Below are 19,871 nucleotides of genomic sequence, written 5' to 3' on the forward strand. Positions count from 1 at the left end.
CTCATAATAAAGGGTTCAGTAACAAAGTACTGATGGAAGTGTGCCCTGATCCACGAAAGCTTCTGTCTGTTAGTCTTCAAGGTGCTTTTTTGTGGCAATCAGTTCGGTAGTTCTTTTTTTGGGGGGAGCACTGAAAAAAGCCTCTGTGTTTCATTGTGCTGAACACCTTTGTGTGCAATTGCAACAAAATAGGCATCCATGTGATCTGTACTCTCACTGTTATACATTCGTTTCCCTATGTGAACGCTGCATCCTTGTAGGAAAAGGTCCTCATTTTGCTTAGTTGTGCAAACCCGGGGGTGAATGTGTAGAAATACATGAAGGAAACTGACAGTGGCATAAAACTGAGATCAGAGTGTGAACAGCCCTCTTATTTTAACAGGTGTTAACTCTCACACAATGTCGGTGCTATTTCAGTTTGCTAATTTATTCTCAATCTCACAGGAACATTCAGCTATTCAAGGATACAGAGGTAAATCCTGCTCTGCTCTGTGTTCTGGTTGCTAAAGAAAGGCTGTACCTGTCTTTATGACAAGGATATGAAAATGATCCATAAAAAAAAACAGCTAGGAGGAGAAGGAAGTCCATGTTTCATAATGTGTATGCAAACAAGCCCTTACTATGTCTGCATATGGAGAAAATTATTTTAAGTTGACACTTGAGAGACAAAGTGATCTAAATAATAAAATTGCAACAAGTGCAGTTAAAAAAAGAAAACTGACTATGGTTATTCACTTGCTTATACCTTTAAAGCAGTTTCAAAGCTCAAAGAATTCTGGGCACTGTAGTTCACCTCTCACAGAGTTACAATTTCCAGGTGCCCCAAATTCTTTGAGGGGGGAAATGTACTTTTAATCTGCTTTAAACGTATAATGTGTAAGGAACCTAAGAGATAAACTAAAACTAACCCCCTCCTTAGTAGCATGTAAGCATGCTTCCATGGACTATTCATTCTGATTTGTTTGCAGGGAGATTAGCCAACTTTGGCTATTTAATGAGCATGCACTCAGGGAGGTGAGGTTATTTTGCATCAAAGCAAGTCCGTTCCAGTACATTTTCCACAGAACTTTATCTGCCACCAAAAGTCCAATCTTTTGAGTAAGTGGGTTTGTTTCACAAGACTGCCTTATCAACTATAATTGCATAATCTGAAATTTCCAGTATGTGGCTGAACCCCAACTGAAAATAGTGAGAGTCTGGAAGCAACTCTGTTTGGCAAAAGCTTGTCTAAATCACTGCATCTCCATCTTTCTGAAAAGCAATAGAGGATGAAGCTGATGGGCCTTTGTGGAGTGTGAATACAACAAGGGCACAACTACCAATAAAGATTGAATTGGTTAAAAACAATATGTGCAAAGATGTGTTTTTATTTTAAATAGGGCTCATAGAGCCCAGTCTTATGCATAGCTGTAGCCAAATCAATTCCAGTCTTCCCTGTTGTGTGAAAAGATAGTTCAATTGACTCAGCTTCCCTTTTTTAACATTCTGGGTGGAGGGTAGAAGAAAAAGAAGGGGCAGTTCTTTTCAGAGCACTTGAAAACAAAGTCTCCCTCACATCCCACTCAGCTTCCTCGACACCCAGGATTGTCGCCAGCAAGAACTCCCAGTTCCCAGACAGAGCCGCACAATCAAGCCGGCTAGAGAACACCCCACACCTTGCCTTTATTTGCAACACCTGGCAGATCACAATGCCTTGCAGGTGGGCTGTGCTTCTAACTTGGATGGTTTTCCAAAGGTGGGTGGGGAGCCTTTTTTTCACTGCAAAGGTTGCATTCCCTTCTGGGCCATCTTCAGAGGACCACTTGCCATTCATTGGTCAGCAGGGACAATTAAAGCAGATTTTACATTTTTTTACAGTGAGCCTGTGTTTATACACACTGTGCCCCCCTCTGCATCCTCCATCGAGACAATGAGAGTTATTATCAGAGAGTTCAAGGACACATTCCAGCCAGGCAAAAACACCTGGAATGGAGCAGCGCCAGTGAGGGAGGGATCAAAGGTCAGTCAGAAACTGGTGGGGGCTGCCTTTGTCCCCTTAGCTCTGAGGTTCCTCACATCTGCTTTAAAAGAAAATTCCTGATACAGTTTGGCAATAGCAGCTAATAACGATGGCTATGGAATACAGTAGTACCTCAGGTTACAGACGCTTCAGGTTACAGATTCTGCTAACCTAGAAATAGTACCTCGGGTTAAGAACTTTGCTTCAGGATGAGAACAGAAATCCCGCGGCAGCGGCGGGAGGCCCCATTAGCTAAAGTGGTACCTCAACAGTTTCAGGTTAAGAATGGACCTCCAGAACGAATTAAGTTCTTAACCTGAGGTACCACTGTATAGAATACAGTGGTACCTCAGTTGTCAAATGTAATCCCTTCCGGAAGACCATTCGACTTCTGAAACATTCAACAACCGAGGCGCAAAGGACAGTGAGCAAAATCAATGGAGAAAATTGAAAGAAACACAGTGGAAGCCGTTCAACCTCCGAGGTGGAAGCATTTCCTTCTGGGTTTTCGAAATCTGGGTGTTCGAAACCCAAAGCGTTCAGCTTCTGAGACGCTCGAAAACTGAGGTACCACTGTATACATTCAAAGCACCATAACTAACAGGAAACTTAAAATATTGTCTTAAAAGATGTCAAATATAGAATGCACCTTTAAAACAGCAGTGGCTCATGCCTTGGTAACCTCAAGGTTTGATTGCTGTAATGTGCTTTTTTGTGGGGCTGCCCCAGTTTCTGGTTCAGAAGCCTCCATTAGCCAAGGCGCTCACAGGAACAGGGGGCTAGCAACATGTTACTCAGCTGATGAGCCACACCCCCTGAGGGTCACTTGGCCATCACTAGGGATCGTGCCTTGAGTGACGCAGGCCCTGCAGTGTAGTCTAAACCACTGAGCCTCTTGGGCTTGCTGATCGGAAGGTTGGTGGTTCGAATCTGCATGACGAGGTGAGCTCCTGTTGCTCTGTCCCAGCTCCTGCCAACCTAGCAGTTCAAAAGCATACCAGTACAAGTAGATAAATAGGTACCACTGCAACAGGAAGGTAAACGGCATTTTCTTGCGCTCCGGCACTTGTCACGGTCCTCCGTGCGCCAGTAGCGGTTTAGTCCTGCTGGCCACATGACCCGGAAAACTGTCTGTGGACAAACGCCGGCTCCCTTGGCCTGAAAGCAAGATGAGCGCTGCAACCCTAGAGTCGCCTTTGACTGGACTTAACCATCTCGGGGTCCTTTACCTTTTACCTTTAGCAGAAACTATCCCTGTCTTGCATGCCTTTACAGCACGCTCTCCCCAGAGAGGCTCACCTGGTGCCATCATTACATGTCTTTAGGCACCAGGCAAAAACATTCCTCTTTCCCCAGGTCTATGGCCGTTAAATCATCTGTGGCCTGTCAAAGTGTGGGGCAGGGGAGTGTCATTAATTATTTTACTATCTGTCCTTCTGTCAGTATGCTTTTTACTATGTTTTTATTACTGATGTTCTGTAATGCATTTTTAATGTTGTGCACTGCCCTGGGATCTTTTGAGAAAGGGTGGCATAAATTGAATACATGATAATAATTATGGCGATTTTCTAATTAATTTGAAACCAATCAGTATTGATTGATGTTCTTAGGGTTGTTATTTTTAAATAGCCTTATATGTTGTACTGCACAGCTTATATGAGCACCTTGCTATTTTTTCGTTAACAAACAAATTAAATGAAAGGGAGGTCTTTGGGTCTTATCAAGCAGGACTTTTCTGTTGCCGGGGGTCTCAAACTGTGGAGACCTGCTTTAGTCACTCGGCTGTGGTAGCAGAGGAGCCTCTCAGCATGCTTTTCTATTTTTGTCCTGCTATTTAAAGGGAGATTATATATATATATATATATATATATATATATATATATATTCACGTCATCAGTCCCTTAATGTGACTTAAAAATTTAAGCCGCTCTGGGGAGAACGGTTCAAAAAATTGAGAATACCATTTACCCATCCAATAGAGTCCGCCTTTTGAAAGGCTAAAGTCAATCACCCGTTTTTCTAAACAACACAAGTCACGGGGGAGGTGGTTTTCGAGCTGGTGGTCCGCTGGGCTGGGCTGGGGAAAGAAGGCAGCTGTCTGCAGCGAAGAGGCGAAGGTTGGCAACCAGCCATATGTATATGGAGATTGTACATCCATGCCACATATTTTGATATTACATGGCTTCCTCCCAAACCTCGAAGTTTGGTGAAGATGCTGAGACTATTCTGCTAGAGATTCATTAGCTTCTTCTTGAAGGAAGAGGGAAAGGAAACCTCAGAATTAGCACTTCTTATGTCTGCCTTATCTGGCCCCTGGGAGTCTCCCTAGGTCACCCTCTCTCCCTCGCCACACCCTTCACCCATCCCAATTTGCGCCCTCCTTGGTTTGGCATGTGCCCTTTGCCATTCATCTGTTTGTTCTGTTGCTGCACTGATGGTTCAGCTTTGCATTTTGCCTGAACCCAGACCCACGGTTTAGCTGTCTCCAGACAAACCACAAGCTACAACCAAGGTTTGTTCCATAGTTTACCGCTCATGTGGTTTAAAGAGAGCTAAACCACGAGTCTGGGACCAGACCAAATGCTAAACCAAACCATGGCTTAGCCACGCCAAGGAGGAGTAAGCCAACAGCCACCTCCTGTTTGGGAGCCCGCAAATTTGCAGCTTGTTCATATTAAACCATGGTTTGGCTTAGTGTTATCTGCAAATAAGGTGGTGCAGCCAGAGCCTTTGTTTTCATAAACACAGTGCTTTGCATTGGTTACTTTAGAACAGCAGCAGAGGGCTTTGGGCATCCCCGCCATTCCCCTTCTCCGATGTCTGACGTGGTACAAATATCTTCTGGAATGGGCCTGCACAAACTGTGCCCCATCAAGCCTTGCACAGCCCCCCAGCTCTGTGCAGTGACCCACTAGTGGCCAAACAAACCTGCCTGTGCTGTTACCCTGGAATGGCAAATGGAGGTTGTCAAAATGTCAGCCAGTCATGCTACTCAGCGGTTGGGCCAAATGGTCAACAGTGGCGCTGGTTTGTTTTGGAAGAATCACAACTCCTTTTCATTTAGATAACTGTTTTGGACAGCTTTGCCAACACATCCGCAAAAGGATACTATCCCCAAATAAAAATGTTTATTAGCCTGCTTACCCACACGTATCTGTGTAAAACGTATACATATTGAACCTAAAAGGAGGGGGGCAGGTAGAGAGAACAAATGTCTTCCTTATCAAAAGCAGGATAAGCTTGCCTGGTTACCTGGAGACAAGTCTAACTCCCCACAGGTGATTAGGGAAAATTGACTCTTTACAAGCATCATTTTTTTTGGAGGGGAGGGGATTTCAACTTCCATGTTGAAATATTCTAGCCTTTCAGTCCATTACTTTTAATGCTTCCTACTGCTGGACCTTTGGATATAAGGCAAGATAGAAATCTAAACAAATAATTATGCACTTCCCATTCTGGCTCCACAAACGAGTCCAGAGGGTGACATTTGCATTTATTGGACCAGTTTGAAGAGACTGACGTGGGGAAGGCACAAGGCAAATGTACTCTTTATCCACAAATGTTGTTGTTTGTCAGCAAGGTCCGCGTGTGGAGATTGTGTCAATGTACAAAACAGTATCTGCTTTACACCAGCACAGGATCAGGCCCAGGATTAGCCTAGTCATTTTTGTAACTGCCGTTATTCAACTGCTGAATTATAATAGCAAAATGTCAAAAGGAAATAAACAAGCAGAAGATGATTCATCCCGATACACAGTAATTAGCATGTTGACAATTATGATCTGCTAATGTGCACTGGATATTGCACAGCGATGCTCCCCCTTTCTTTGTTGAACAATCTGGAGAATCCCTGACACGCTTAAACTTGCTGTTTACACTCCACAAAGCTTTCCCTCGCACTCTCAAAACATGCACCATGATATTTTAAAAAATTATTTATTTGGAACTTTTGTAACCCGCTCGTCCTGCAAAGATCCCAGGGTGGCCTTTAATATGCATTTAATACATATTAAACCAAAATACTAAAACACTAACAATTGTCAGAACAAGGAAGAATTTTAAAGGATAGCTGTGTGAAGCCATTTTGCTTAGAATCTCTTTGCACTTTTTAACTGGTTGGTCAACTGCAACTTGTTCCTTTTACTCTCCAAGCACATCTGGTTGTTCCCTAAGCAGCCCCTTTCCGCAGGGAAAAAGAGCAATTGTGAGTTAAAAAGAGAACATGCTCCCTCCAAGTGCAACGGCTTAGAGTATTCTATCATTACAGGCGAGGATGTGTGATCCTAGTTTTTTTGCAATTCATTAAGATACTCCAGCCATCTTGGATCAGATACCCACTTTAATCCACCAAAAATTGTGCCCATGGTTATAGCATTACAATTAAACATGACGCAAACGACCAATGTGTTATTTCCCCATGTTTAAGTTTAGTATTTAAGCTTTGTGAAACACCCCTAACAAGATTTTCATCCTCAGTTATATTAAAAAAATGAATCATACCTCTGAAATAATATAATAAAGCTACTAAAATGTTTGCACAATGGAGCATAATCATCCCTGATCAAGCACATTTTATCTGCAATATTAAGAAACCTATCATTCAACCTTATGTTAAATAAGCAACACACACTTTCTGAATCTCTTCGCTTCTATCTGCCATTTCCCCAGGTAGCACAGGAAAGATGATCATATTGAGGAGCAGGAGCCATTTTTTGAAATTCTTGGGCCAGGGTGGCTATGCTTTGGCACTCTAGACCAGGGTTTCCCAAACTTGGTTCTCCAGCTGTTTTTGGACTACAACTCCCATCATCCCTAGCTAGCAGGACCCGTGGTCAGGGATGATGGGAATTGTAGTCCAAAAACAGCTGGAGAACCAAGTTTGGGAAACCCTGATCTAGATGTTGTTGCAACTACCATTCCCATCAGTCCCAGCCAGCAAGGGATGATGGGAGGTCTAGTACAACGCCATCTGAAGGCCCACTTCTTTGTCACTTAAAAGCACATCTTATCCATTCAATTGGACCCCAACTGCCTGAGGAAGCCAATCACAAAGCTTCAGGGTGCCGAGAAACTACCCGATTGGCTGCCATTTTGAACAGCCTACATTTCAAAGAGCAAAAGCTGTCACGCATTTGCAGATGAACTTTACTTAAGCCAATTGGTGGCCTCAAATTCTGACTTTCTTAAGACTCATTTGCTGATCCCACCAACCCTGCTTAAATCATCATCAGCACCAGAGTTCCCATCAGACTTTACAGCAGGTTGCGCATGCCGTTGGGGTAAACTTTGGCCAAACCCTGTAAATAATGGGTGACCCACAAGCAGCCCTCATTGTTATCTGGTGACAGTTAAGTAGATCAGCGCTTGTTGGAAGCAGGAAGACTGGCGCAAGGATCAGCGTTTGCGGGAAGAGGATACGTCTGGGAGGTAGGAAAAGGCCTCAGTCGGAGTCGCTGCTGCTGGAAGAGGAGGAGGAATGCTGTAAACAGAAGAAGAGGGAGGCTCATGAGACTTCAATTCTGACTCAGTGTTACTGCTACCGAAATCTAATCAGGGCTTTAATCTATCCCAGAGCTCAGCTCAAGAAAATGTCAATTGGGGGTATTAATGCCTCATTATCAGCTGAAATTACTGTTTCCTATACACACAGATTGGATGAAGGAAAAGACAGACTCTGAACAAGTACTGCAGGGGAGGGGAAACTCCCCCCCCCCCCACTGCGAAGGGCCGTTTGCCATGGACAAAGACAACTGGAGTTTGCAGCCGATGGTGGGAGAAGCCAGAGTTAACCCCCCCCCCCCAGTGTCACTATTCGGCTGCTGCCTCCTACCGCCCTCCATCTTGGTCCATTTCACTGACCCATCCCCAAATAACAAGCGGTCCAAAGTGACTACTTTCAAAGGACTTTCCCCACCCTTTCCATCATTCTGTTTGGGATCCATTTCCATTTTGCAGAAGGCTTTCTCCCACCCTTTCCATCTGTTTCGGTTCCATTTTTTTCTTCTCCCATTCTCTCTCTTGGGACTCCTTTTCCCACCAACTGGCACAATTGCTCTTTTCTGAAGATGGCGAATACGCATGTCCACAGTTTGACTGTCAGAGGTCAGAGCTCTTCCCTGCAGAAAGGAGTACCTCTCCCCAACCACGCTGTGTACCCTCCTCCAGCATCACTCCCCATAATTTACAGCTACACCCCAAAATAATTCTAATCACAAACCCCACAGACCCTGTCTAGCTCACAGTTGAAGGCCCAGTGACCATTTACCTCAGACCACCAGGCCTTCTCTCCTCTACCTCCATGGAAGCCTCCCTCAACATAATGCCCCCCAGTAGGGCTGGGCGATACCTGGTTTTCAACATTGTGATATATTGCCAGCTAAACATCACAATGGGATGCAGGTGGCGCTGTGGGTTAAACCACAGAGCCTAGGACTTGCCAATCAGAAGGTCGGCGGTTTGAATCCCCGTGACGGGGTGAGCTCCCGTTGCGCGGTCCCTGCTCCTGCCAACTTAGCAGTTCGAAAGCACGAAGTGCAAGTAGATAAATAGGTACCGCTCCAGCGGGAAGGTAAACGGTGTTTCCGTTTGCTGCTCTGGTTCGCCAGAAGCGGCTTAGTCATGCTGGCCCCATGACCCGGAAGCTGTACGCCAGCTCCCTCGGCCAATAAAGCGAGATGAGCACCGCAACTCCAGAGTCGGTCACGACTGGACCTAATGGTCAGGGGTCCCTTTACCTTTTAAACATCGCAATATACTAATATAATCGCAATGTCTGTAATAAGGATGGAGCTACATAGAGGCATTGGCTGGCTTCACAGTTTTTCCTGCATCGTGATTTTTGCAAAGCATACACACACACACACACACACACACACAATCACGATTTACAATATATCACCAGGTCAAATATTATGAAGCTGATATCACGATATGGAATTGAAACTGGTTTTGGACAATACATTGCCCAGCCCTAACATACATAACGGCTCATGTTATATTGAAAGGTCAAAAACTATGAAGCTGATATCACAATATGGACTTCAAAACAGTTTTGGATGAAATATTGCCCAGTCCTAGCCCTTAGATGTTGCTGAATTCCAACTCCCATCAGCCCCATCTGGCATGGACAACGGTCAGGGATGATGTGAGTCATCTGAAGAGCACCAGATTGGCTAGCTTCTTGAGGCACAGCAACAACAAGTCAACAAGTCCAAGTTTCCTGTTCTTCCCCAACCCTCCCTTCCGCTTTCACACACCTTCCCATGCATCTTGTGGTGCTTGTGTGGCTTGTTCATCTTGTGCGCCTTCTTCATCTTCTTCTTCATCTTCTTCGCTGCCTTCTTATCCATCCCATGGGTCCCCATGGCAACAGCCCCCGGCAGCAAAGGATTCACCCCCATCCCTCCAGGCATACCCGGGGCAGGTGGGGGGTAAGGACCGCCAGGGGGGACAGGGTAACCAGGTTGGTGTCCAGCATATGGGGGCAGGATAGAATGACCTGGTGGGTATGCAGGTTGCCCGGGGATCCCTGCTGGGGGCCCAGGATATGGGCCAACAGGTACTGGACCTGGGGGAAAGGCAGGATTCACAGGAGGGGGGTGGGCAGGGTTGAAGCCCGCTGGATAAGAAGGGTTGGGAGGATAGGCAGCTCCTGGGTAGGAGCCTGGCTGGCCTAAAACAAAAAAGAGAGAGGGGAAAAAAAAGAAAATCTTATCAGTTGCAAGGCTAAATGAAACACGCAGCAGTCAACCTGAAGCATCTTACCATTCCGTCTACATCATGGGTAGGCAACCTAAGGCCCGGGGCCGGATCTGGCCCAATCACCTTCTAAAACCGGCCACAGACGGTCTGGGAATCAGCATGTTTTTACATGAGTAGAATGTGTCCTTTTCTTTAAAATGCATCTCTGGGTTATTTGTGGGGCATAGGAATTTGTTCTTTTTTCCCCCAAAATATAGTCCAGCCCCCCACAAGGTCTGAGGGACAGTGGACAGGCCCCTGCTGAAAAAGTTTGCTGACCCCTGGTCTATGTATACTAGGCAACATGAGCAAAACACCATCTCTAAAATATAGGAAACTGTCTTATACCAAGTCAGAGCAGTGATCCATCCAGCTCAGAATTTTCCAAACAAAGGGGTATTTTCAAGACCTACTTGGAGGTGCCGTCATGGTATTGCCTACAGAGTTTGGCTCCCTAAGAATCTCAGCTTTCATTTGGGTGGGGGAGCAAGCCCTTATGAATTGTGAAGACATAGCTGAAACTGTGTGGGGCACATTGGGCTAGTGATTTTGGGTATAATATCCAACTTTCATCTTGGGAAAAGTTGTGGAGAGAAGAAATAAAATTTACAGCATGCTGTGCGTTGAAAGAAAATCACATGAAAATGATGTACCATTGGTATCTAACACCAAGTAAGATTGCAAAAATGTATAAAACTAAATGAAATATGTGTTGGAAATGTAAAGAGAAAGAAGGTACTTTTTTCCATATGTGGTGGTCATGTTGTAAGATTAACAGCTTCTGGGAAAGGATTTATAATGAATTAAAGAAAATGTTTACAAATACATTTGTTAAAAAACCAGAAGCCTTTCTTTTACATTTAATAGAGGAAGAAGTAGCAAGAGAAGATAAAAGACTTTTTATGTATGCAACGATGGCAGCGAGAATGCTACTGGGAAGAAGAAGCATTACCAACAAAGGAAGAATGGCAAACAAAATTGATGGATTATGCAGAAATGGCGAAACTGATGGGGGAGATCAGAAACCCAGGATCTTCTGTTTGCAAAGCCTGGGCTCTGCCAGTGAGCTATAGATCTCCTACAACAGTTCAGCTGCTCCCTTAACTGGCTACATCCACACATGTTCCACTCCCAACCTCAGCCCACCAAGCTTGCAAGGAGAAGCATTTCTTCTTCCTTCCACATTTCTGCATGTTCTCTAGAGGAGCAGCCCCTGCGCTTTTGGCCACACAAGTTTCAACCTTCAATCAACTCAAGGTCCTCCAACGTTCAGAAAGCAAGTTTCCACTAATGGGAGAAGGAATTTTGGATTCATGAGGTCCAAGGAGGCCATGTGGTTGGCCGCGGAGAAAGCACAAGGGTCTTTCAAAAGCAACAACACATCACTAGTGATGGCTATCAATGTCAAACTGAGCCTTCTGCTGAATCGCTGAGGACAACTCACAGGCAGTGAGGTCAGGCAAAACAAAAGGCTGTCCTTGACTTGAGACAACCTAGTTCTGTTGCAGAAAGCAAGACTGGCCCGAGCCAATTGTGACTGGACTTAAAATGCCTTCTGTTTTTCCACTTGGCAGGACTTCCCTCACAGAGAACTTGCAAGAACTTTGCCATCCAGGTGAGTTTTAATGCTGATTAGGTACACCAGCACAATGGCATGAGAGGTGCCTTGGGAGCTACCAAGTCAGATGACACTCTTTTTAAAAAAAAATAGTGTGGCAGCTATTTAATGCATGGATACAGGGACATGACTCAGTGCGTAGAAAGCACTCAGGGCCCTTTCTGGAAGCAGCCAACGCCTATCAAAAAATGCCCTCCTGCCCAGGGGTAGCTCACATGCAACATAATAGTTGCCACCTCTGTGCCCATCCCTATGCATATTCCCTAGAGAGGTACCCCAGATACACCCATCTATCCTTCTTCCCATTTACCTGAATTGGGGTCCCACATGGTTCTCAAGGAGACGAGAATGTGTCACCTGGGTAGGGAAAGATATTGTTAGCATAAACTACGTAAAGTTAAAGGCTATCAATTACTGCATAAACAAGATCATAAATCAAGTAGGTGGGAAAGATTTCTGCTCTTAACAAAGTTCATACCATAAGGTCAAATTGCAAAAAGATAAGCACTACAGGCTACACAGACAGAACTACACAGATTCTACTACAGAGAATTTAATTTAAGACAAGGATTATCCATGGACAATAGTATGCGGTACACAGACTGAAATTCAAGTTTCTGACAACTTTTTTTTTTAAATAATAAGTCCCTAGCTGTCATGAATATGGATCTAGTTATGTATGTTTGAAAGCATGTGAGGGCCCACACTAAATTATTGGAAGGCAAGTGAAAAGTATAACCATGTGTATTTAATTTTTCCCTTCCAACTCATGTTTTTTTCTAATTTGATTTTTCCATCTTTAAAATCAGTATGAAATTAGGTTTATATGAATCTTAAGTATCTAAATAAGGTGATTTTGGAAATCTAAACCATACATCATCACTGTGTTACTCATACAAGATTCAAGATTCAAAACTAGATAGGTCAATTATATCATTTCACGTTTATAATTTCCAGGCTGTCTTTCCGTCATGCAATCCTCACAGTTTATCTACATTTTAAATATGAAGTTTTTAAGATAATATTTTAGCTTCCTGTTAATTAAGTTGCTTTGAATGTATACTTTATATTTGACTTTCTTTGGTAATGTTATATTCCATATTGTTGTGGGGGTTTTTTTGGTGTTTCAAACCTCTCGAGGTTTTTTTTCTCAAAAACATAAAGTGGTATAGAAATGGAATTAATAAATAATAATAAATATGGTTATTTTACAAAACTAAACAGTCTATCATCAGTGTGTTGCTCATGAGATTAAAACATTCAAACGATGTTACAAAGTTACGGTTATTAGTTCTAAGCGCAGCAATATTTCAAGAGATAATGGGGCAGAAGTGTATAACCAACCAAACTTCCTGAGCTAAAGGAAGTTTCCATAAACGCTAACTGACTTATGATCAACAGGAACCTAACATTTTGATAAAGCCTAGAAAACAGAACAAATTATTATCCCACGTCTGGTCCAAGAAGGCCAAAATCCGCAGTCTTGATGGGTACGTAGCCCCTCTCTAATTCATATACAGTGGTACCTCGGGTTACATATGCTTCAGGTTACATACACTTCAGGTTACAGATGCCGCTAACCCAGAAATAGTGCTTCAGGTTAAGAACTTTGTTTCAGGATGAGAACAGAAATAGTGTTCCGTCGGCGCGGCAGCAGCAGGAGGCCCCATTAGCTAAAGTGATGCTTCAGGTTAAGAACAGTTTCAGGTTAAGAATGGACCTCCGGAATGAATTAAGTACTTAACCCGAGGTACCACTGTATAAAAGTATGGTTTAAAGAGCTCCCTTTCATAGGGTTTCTGAACATGCCCCTAAGTGGTGGGCCCTGCACCAAGGGAGAGAGGAAAACCCAACACTTGGGTTTCTTTGTTTTTTCAGAAAATGTGGGCTGTCATCTCCACTGCCCATTAAGATCCACTGCCCTTCAACACACCCTCCCCAACCACTGGGTCTCTCTTTCTATCTTCTCTGCCTAACCTTAGAGTCCAGTCACACTAAGCAAGAAGGCACCCAACATAATTTGCATAGCCTGTACAGACAAATGGGGACAGCAACCAAATGTTGCAGAGTTGCGTGGTCCTGTTCAGGGTTTCAACCAACCAGCTAGCTATTCCTTTTCCAGCATACAGTGGTACCTCTGGTTACATACTTAATTCGTTCTGGAGGTCCGTTCTTAACCTGAAACTGTTCTTAATCTGAAGCACCACTTTAGCTAATGGGGCCTCCTCCTGCTGCCGCGCGATTTCTGTTCTCCTTCTGAAGCAAAGTTCTTAACCCAAGGTACTATTTCTGGGTAAGCCAAGTCTGTAACCTGAAGCGTATGTATGGGCAGGGTATAAATATTAAATTACTATATTATTATGTAACCTGAAGCATATGTAACCCGAGGTACCACTGTACTCTATTCCATCCCTCCACCTGTTTTCCAGTTGTTTTCCCCCCAACAACCAAGTCAGTAATGCGTTCTATGCCTACTGCACATACTCATTCAATGAATTGTTTGTGGGTGTCCACACCCCCATTTATGAGTTTTCTCTCCCTTTAAAATGCTTCTACTCCTGCAGATCTTGGGATTTGCCCACAGATGGTGCCATTTTGGCTACAGCCCAGACTCATCGAGGATGAGTCTGCTATTAGTATATAGAATTTCAGCACTGACTAAAAGCCAAGAGTCTCCAAAGTGGTCCAAGAAGATCCTGATTCGAGTCTCACCTGCGTCACAAACCTACCAGACATCTCAAGCCTTAACACCGCTGAGGCAAGTGGATGGAAAACATTCCCACACTACATGCATACAAGTGATGTGTCCTTTTATGTATATGCTATCGATGAACATTTTAGGAGGCTTTTAACTCTTATTTTTAAAAGGCCTTCTCGGTGGTGGCACCCACCCTGTGGAACGCCCTCCCATCAGATGTCAAGGGGATAGGTAACTACGCAACCTTTAGAAGACACCTGAAGAAAGCCCTATATAGTGAAGGTTTTAACGTTTCATTATGTTTTTATATATGCTGGGAGCCGCCCAGAGTGGCTGGGGCAACCCAGTCAGATGGGCGGGGTACAAATAATAAAATCGTTATTAATAATAATGTTAGTTTTTTGCAAGCCGCTTTGAGTTCACCTCAAATCAACTCACAAATAACAAATAAAACAACAGTAAAAGTAAAAGTAGAAACAGGAGACGAAAGATGGGATATTGCTCCAATCGTAAATTCACTGCTGTGAATCCAGCAAAAATACCCTTTCAAAGCTGCCTTTGCCTTTAAACTTTTTAGAGCCCATTTATACACCCAGACATAGAAAACCCTTCCACAAATTGCAAAAACTGCAAGAAATCCTACCAGATTGCAAGGATCCCGTCCCACCTACCTACCTTCCTTCACCTTTGCAACCTCTCTCCGCCTTCTGCCCTCACTCCCTTCCAAGTTCTGCAGCAGCAGCGACTTCCTGGAAGCCTTCCTGGCGGCTGGGCTCCGTTTCGCATGTCCCTCCAGCCCATTGGCTCTCGGCCGCTACCGCCAACTTCCCATAGGAGAAGCTGCGTGTCCATCAGAAGCTGCGGCTCAAGCAGGCGGGAGAGGAGGCGCCTTCCACCAATGACTGTTCGGGCGCGGGCTGCAGATAGGGAAGGAAGGAAGGAAGGGACCAGCTTTGATCTGGGATTATTCCAGACCCTCCAATTGTCCCTATTTTCCAGGGACATCCCTGATTTAGAGAAGTTGTTTTTGATTTGATCCCGCAATGTCCCACTTTTCCTTAGGATATCCCTATTTTTATTGGAGAAATGTTGGAGGGTATGGTGGGATGTCCCTGTTTTCATTGGATAAATATTGGAGGGTGTGTTATTCCAGTTATTATTTCAGCCTGCAAACTTAAAAGATTCATTCAAACTGAGACTGTTTCTTTTCATATTTGTAATAACTGTAATAATTTTGGCATGCAGAATACACTTGGTCAATATATTAACATGCGTTCATCAGAACGTTTAATTTTTAATTTTTATGTAATGGTTGCAGTCAAAGATAGCTCTCAATGCAACTAGGCTAAACAGTTTAAGGATGAAAACATTCTGTTATACGGAGTAGAAGTCTACATATTTACTGGGTTGTGGAGTTCTTTAAAAAGGCTGCAGCTTTGAAACTTTAAAAAGGCGGCAATGGTTGTCTTGGGGCACCTCTCTTGACTGTCTCCCACCACCCCCAGGGATTCAGGCACTTTTAGTTTGCTCAATTAAATTGGATTAATTTATTATTTATTGAATTATATACTGCCCTATACCCAGAGGTCTCATGGCAATTCACAGAACAAAATCAGCAATGATTTGCCTTAGCACAACTAATCCATTAAAAAAGGGATCAGAGTTGTTTGCGGTTTGAAAAGTGATGGGAGGAATGCACTGAAAAGTGTGGGGTGAACAATGGTGGGAAAAGATATGAATACCCTAGAAGTAAATTAGGCTTATTACCTTAAAACTGCCCATCAATAAAGAAAGGCTGGATATAGCGTATCCTACTCTATACATTTATACATACACAATAAAAACCATGCAAAAAAATTAAATCACAAATCATCAGCTAACTCTTACAGATGTTTTCTTAATTGCAAGCGTAAGCCTGGCAGCATAGACAAATCTTTGAAGGTTAAAATGCAAGATGCCTGCTGAAACATTACTGGGAGCGCATTCCTCAGGACTGGGCAAATGATGCTAAAGACTTGGTTTTCTGCTGATGTGAAATGAGCTTCACCAACTTGTGGGATGGCCAATGATGCTCCAGATGGTTTCAGCAATTGAGCTAGGATATAAGGGCTCAGGAGAGCGCAAAATATGGTCTGAAGCTCAACATCAAAAAAACGAAGATCATGGCCACTGGTCCCATCACCTCCTGGCAAATAGAAGGAGAAGAAATGGAGGCAGTGAGAGATTTTACTTTCTTGGGCTCCATGATCACTGCAGATGGTGACAGCAGCCACGAAATTAAGAGACGCCTGCTTCTTGGGAGGAAAGCAATGACAAACCTAGACAGCATCTTAAAAAGTAGAGACATCACCTTGCCAACAAAGGTCCGTATAGTAAAAGCTATGGTTTTCCCAGTAGTGATGTATGGAAGCGAGAGCTGGACCATAAAGAAGGCAGATCGCCAAAGAATTGATTCCTTTGAATTATGGTGCTGGAGGAGAATCTTGAGAGTCCCATGGACTGCAAGAAGAACAAACCGATCCATTCTTAAGGAAATCAGCCCTGAGTGCTCACTGGAAGGACAGATCGTGAAGCTGAGGCTCCAATACTTTGGCCACCTCATGAGAAGAGAAGACTCCCTGGAAAAGACCCTGATGTTGGGAAAGATGGAGGGCACAAGGAGAAGGGGACGACAGAGGACGAGATGGTTGGATAGTGTCTTCGAAGCTACAAGCATGAGTCTGACCAAACTGCGGGAGGCAGTGGAAGACAGGAGGGCCTGGCGTGCTCTGGTCCATGGGGTCACGAAGAGTCGGACACGACTAAACGACTAAACAACAACAACAAATAAGGGCTCAGGCAGTCCCTAAGGTATCCCGGACCTAAGTTGTTCAGGGGTTTGTAAATTAATACAAGACACCCAATTGTAGGGTTCATGGGATGCAGTTGAGCCACTTTGCATCTGGCTCAAAGCCCAGCCACTATTTTGCATGTGGGTGATGGGTGGATCTCTATTAAAAGAACAGGGACAAAACTGGTTTTGCAGTCCTGAAGTCTATCCAACTCTCTCATGTTGCTTTCAGGATGGGCAGCTGTACACACCAATATTTGTTTGTTTGTTTCTTTGTTTAAAATATTAATAAACTACCTTTTAGAGTAACTACCATAGAAGGTAGCTTCTAAAATACAACCTCACAGAACCAAACAAATAACAGGAAGCAGATAACAAAAAGCATTCTACTAATTATCCAGAAAAATAAATAAAACCAGTCATAATAATACTATTATTATTATTTTATTCCGAGTTAAAACGTTACAGAACTACAGTAGCTTTTGCTAAAAAGCCACCTGAAATAGATTATTTAATGTAGTGTTCTCAAAGGGTGTGGCAGGAAAAGATTGCAAGTGTGGTGGGAATACTCAAGGACAAAGAAACATTTAAATATTTCAGTTTAGTCTAGTATTAAAAAAAATCTTTTCAGAATATGGATAGATATCATTTCAAAATGAGGGCAAGAGCAGCACACTTAGCTCAGTCAACACAGTATGAGACTCTTCATCTCAGGGTTGTGGGTTCAAGTCGCACGTTGGGCAAAAGATTCTTGCATTGCAGAGGGTGGACTAGATGAGCCTCGTGGCCCTTCCGATTCTACAATTCTGTGATTCTAAGTGGTACCGACACTGACATTAAATGAGGAGGAGGAGGAAATGGCCTGCGTAAGTGGGAAGCACCCTCTAAACACCCACTCTTCTGCTCTCTCTTCACTACATACGAAAAAATACTATAGCCAAAAATATCCACAACTAGAATTGAAGCTCTGGGGCCAGCAGGAGGTTGGAATATGCATCACTGCTGCACTACCCCACACGCCAGCTGTTAGGTGGGGAAGCACAGCAGCCTAAACCAGGCTTCCTCAACCTCGGCCCTCCAGATGTTTTGAGACTACAATTCCATCATCCCTGACCACTGGTCCTACTAGCTAGGGATCATGGGAGTTGTAGGCCAAAAATATCTGGAGGGCCGAGATTGAGGAAGCCTGGCCTAAACAAAACTCCACTGTACCTCTGGCCATTTGGGGGTTTCCTCTGCCCTCACTGATGTCCTCTTCAGGCTCCTAGAAGGGTCTTCTCATGAACCATGAGAACTCCCCAACTCTTTCTTGCTGTTTCCTGGTTTGAATTTAATTAATTCCCAGCACCAAGCGTATACACAATCGCACACCAGTTGATCACATGTTAGTTGGGCGGGGGCGGGGAGACGCCTGTAATAATAATGCAAAGGTGGCTCCCATGTTAGGAGAGGACTCAAAAGTGGGTCCCAAGTCTGAAAAGTGTAACAGGGTGCTGCAGGAAAGGTAACTCCAGGACAATCTTCCCCTTCCTCTATTTGTAATGACATGACATCATCACACTGTCCCAATTCCTTGTGGCCCACTGGGGCTGGGCGATATATCGATATATTGTCTAAAACTAGTTTGAAGTCCATATTGTGGTATCAGTTTCATAATTTTTGACCTGGCAATACACCACAAATCATGGTTGGTGTGTGTGTGTGCGCGCGCACGCTATGCAAAAATGAAGGTGTGGGGAAAACCATAAAGCCAGCCAATGCTTCCCTCGATTCCTGCAGCCCCCATTAGCTCTGCCGACTTAGCTCTTCCCTGCCTCCTGCAGGGGCCAGTGAATCACAAGAGCAGGTGCTGGCAAAAATCACAAAACAGGGGAAAACATGAAGCCACCCATGCCTCTTCTTGTTGTTTAGTCGTTTAGTCATGTCTGACTCTTCGTGACCCCCTGGACCAGAGCACGCCAGGCACTCCTGTCTTCCACTGCCTCCCGCATTTTGGTCAAACTCATGCTAGTAGTTTCGAGAACACTGTCCAGCCACCTCGTCCTCTGTCATCCCCTTCTCCTTGTGCCCTCAATCTTTCCCAGCATCAGGGTCTTTTCTAGGGAGTCTTCTCTTCTCATGAGGTGGCCAAAGTATTGGAGCCTCAGCTTCAGGATCTGTCCTTCCAGTGAGCACTCAGGGCTTCAGAATGGATAGGTTTGATCTTCTTGCAGTCCATGGGACTCTCAAGAGTCTCCTCCAGCACCATAATTCAAAAGCATCAGTTCTTTGGCGATCAGCCTTCTATATGGTCCAGCTCTCACTTCCATACATCATTACTGGGGAAACCATAGCTTTAACTATATGGACCTTTGTCAGCAAGGTGATGTCTCTGCTTTTTAAAAAAATTTAAAATAGATTTTTTATTGGAATAATTCAACATTGATAGATTTATACATACATGTTATGGATATACAAACAGACATACATTTCATACAATCCTTAAAAATATTCACACATACCCATATACAATCCCGCACATACTTCCTTTTCCCACCACCGTCCCTGACCCCTCACCCTACCCTGTGCTTGACTTCCAATCTACTCAGTTGCAATTTCTTTCCATTTCTATTACTTTCTTTCACACACTATTAAACCAACTTTCTACTTCTTTTTCTGTTACACATTGTTATCCATATTATTTGATATTTCAGTATTTATAGTGGAACTTGTTTATTCTAATAGGAGTTCTGGTTTTTCAATATGATTTTGCAAATATTATTTGAACACAAGATGTCTCTGCTTTTTAAGATGCTGTCTAGGTTTGCCATCGCTTTTCTCCCAAGAAGCAATGCCTCTACATGGCTCCATCTTTATTTCAGACATTGTAATATATTGGTATATCACAACCTTTACCTGGTGATATATCACAATCTTGAGAACCAGATATCGCTCAGCCCTCCTCCACATCATCAGCTGCAGAACCAGGTTGGGGGAAAAGAAATGG

At 43.8% G+C, this 19,871-nt stretch overlaps 1 protein-coding gene across 2 annotated transcripts; it reads right to left on the reverse strand.

The window, feature by feature from the left end:
* Positions 1-5,105: 5,105 nt before the first annotated feature.
* Positions 5,106-14,836, reverse strand: PRR13 (proline rich 13). 2 transcript variants are annotated; one of them, XM_079966949.1, is made up of 4 exons: positions 14,731-14,836; positions 11,668-11,714; positions 9,256-9,671; positions 5,106-7,478 (listed from the first exon to the last, which is right to left on the reverse strand). In XM_079966949.1, the coding sequence occupies exons 2-4, from the start codon at positions 11,684-11,686 to the stop codon at positions 7,440-7,442; spliced, it is 474 nt and encodes a 157-aa protein (XP_079823075.1). In that variant the 5' UTR covers positions 11,687-11,714; positions 14,731-14,836; the 3' UTR covers positions 5,106-7,439. The 2 variants fall into 2 exon arrangements, with proteins under 2 accessions (XP_079823075.1, XP_079823076.1); XM_079966950.1 differs by having other exon boundaries at positions 14,741-14,817.
* Positions 14,837-19,871: the final 5,035 nt, after the last annotated feature.

The sequence above is a fragment of the Podarcis cretensis genome (genome assembly GCF_951804945.1).
Source record: "Podarcis cretensis genome assembly, chromosome: 2".
NCBI classification, from domain to species: domain Eukaryota; kingdom Metazoa; phylum Chordata; class Lepidosauria; order Squamata; family Lacertidae; genus Podarcis; species Podarcis cretensis.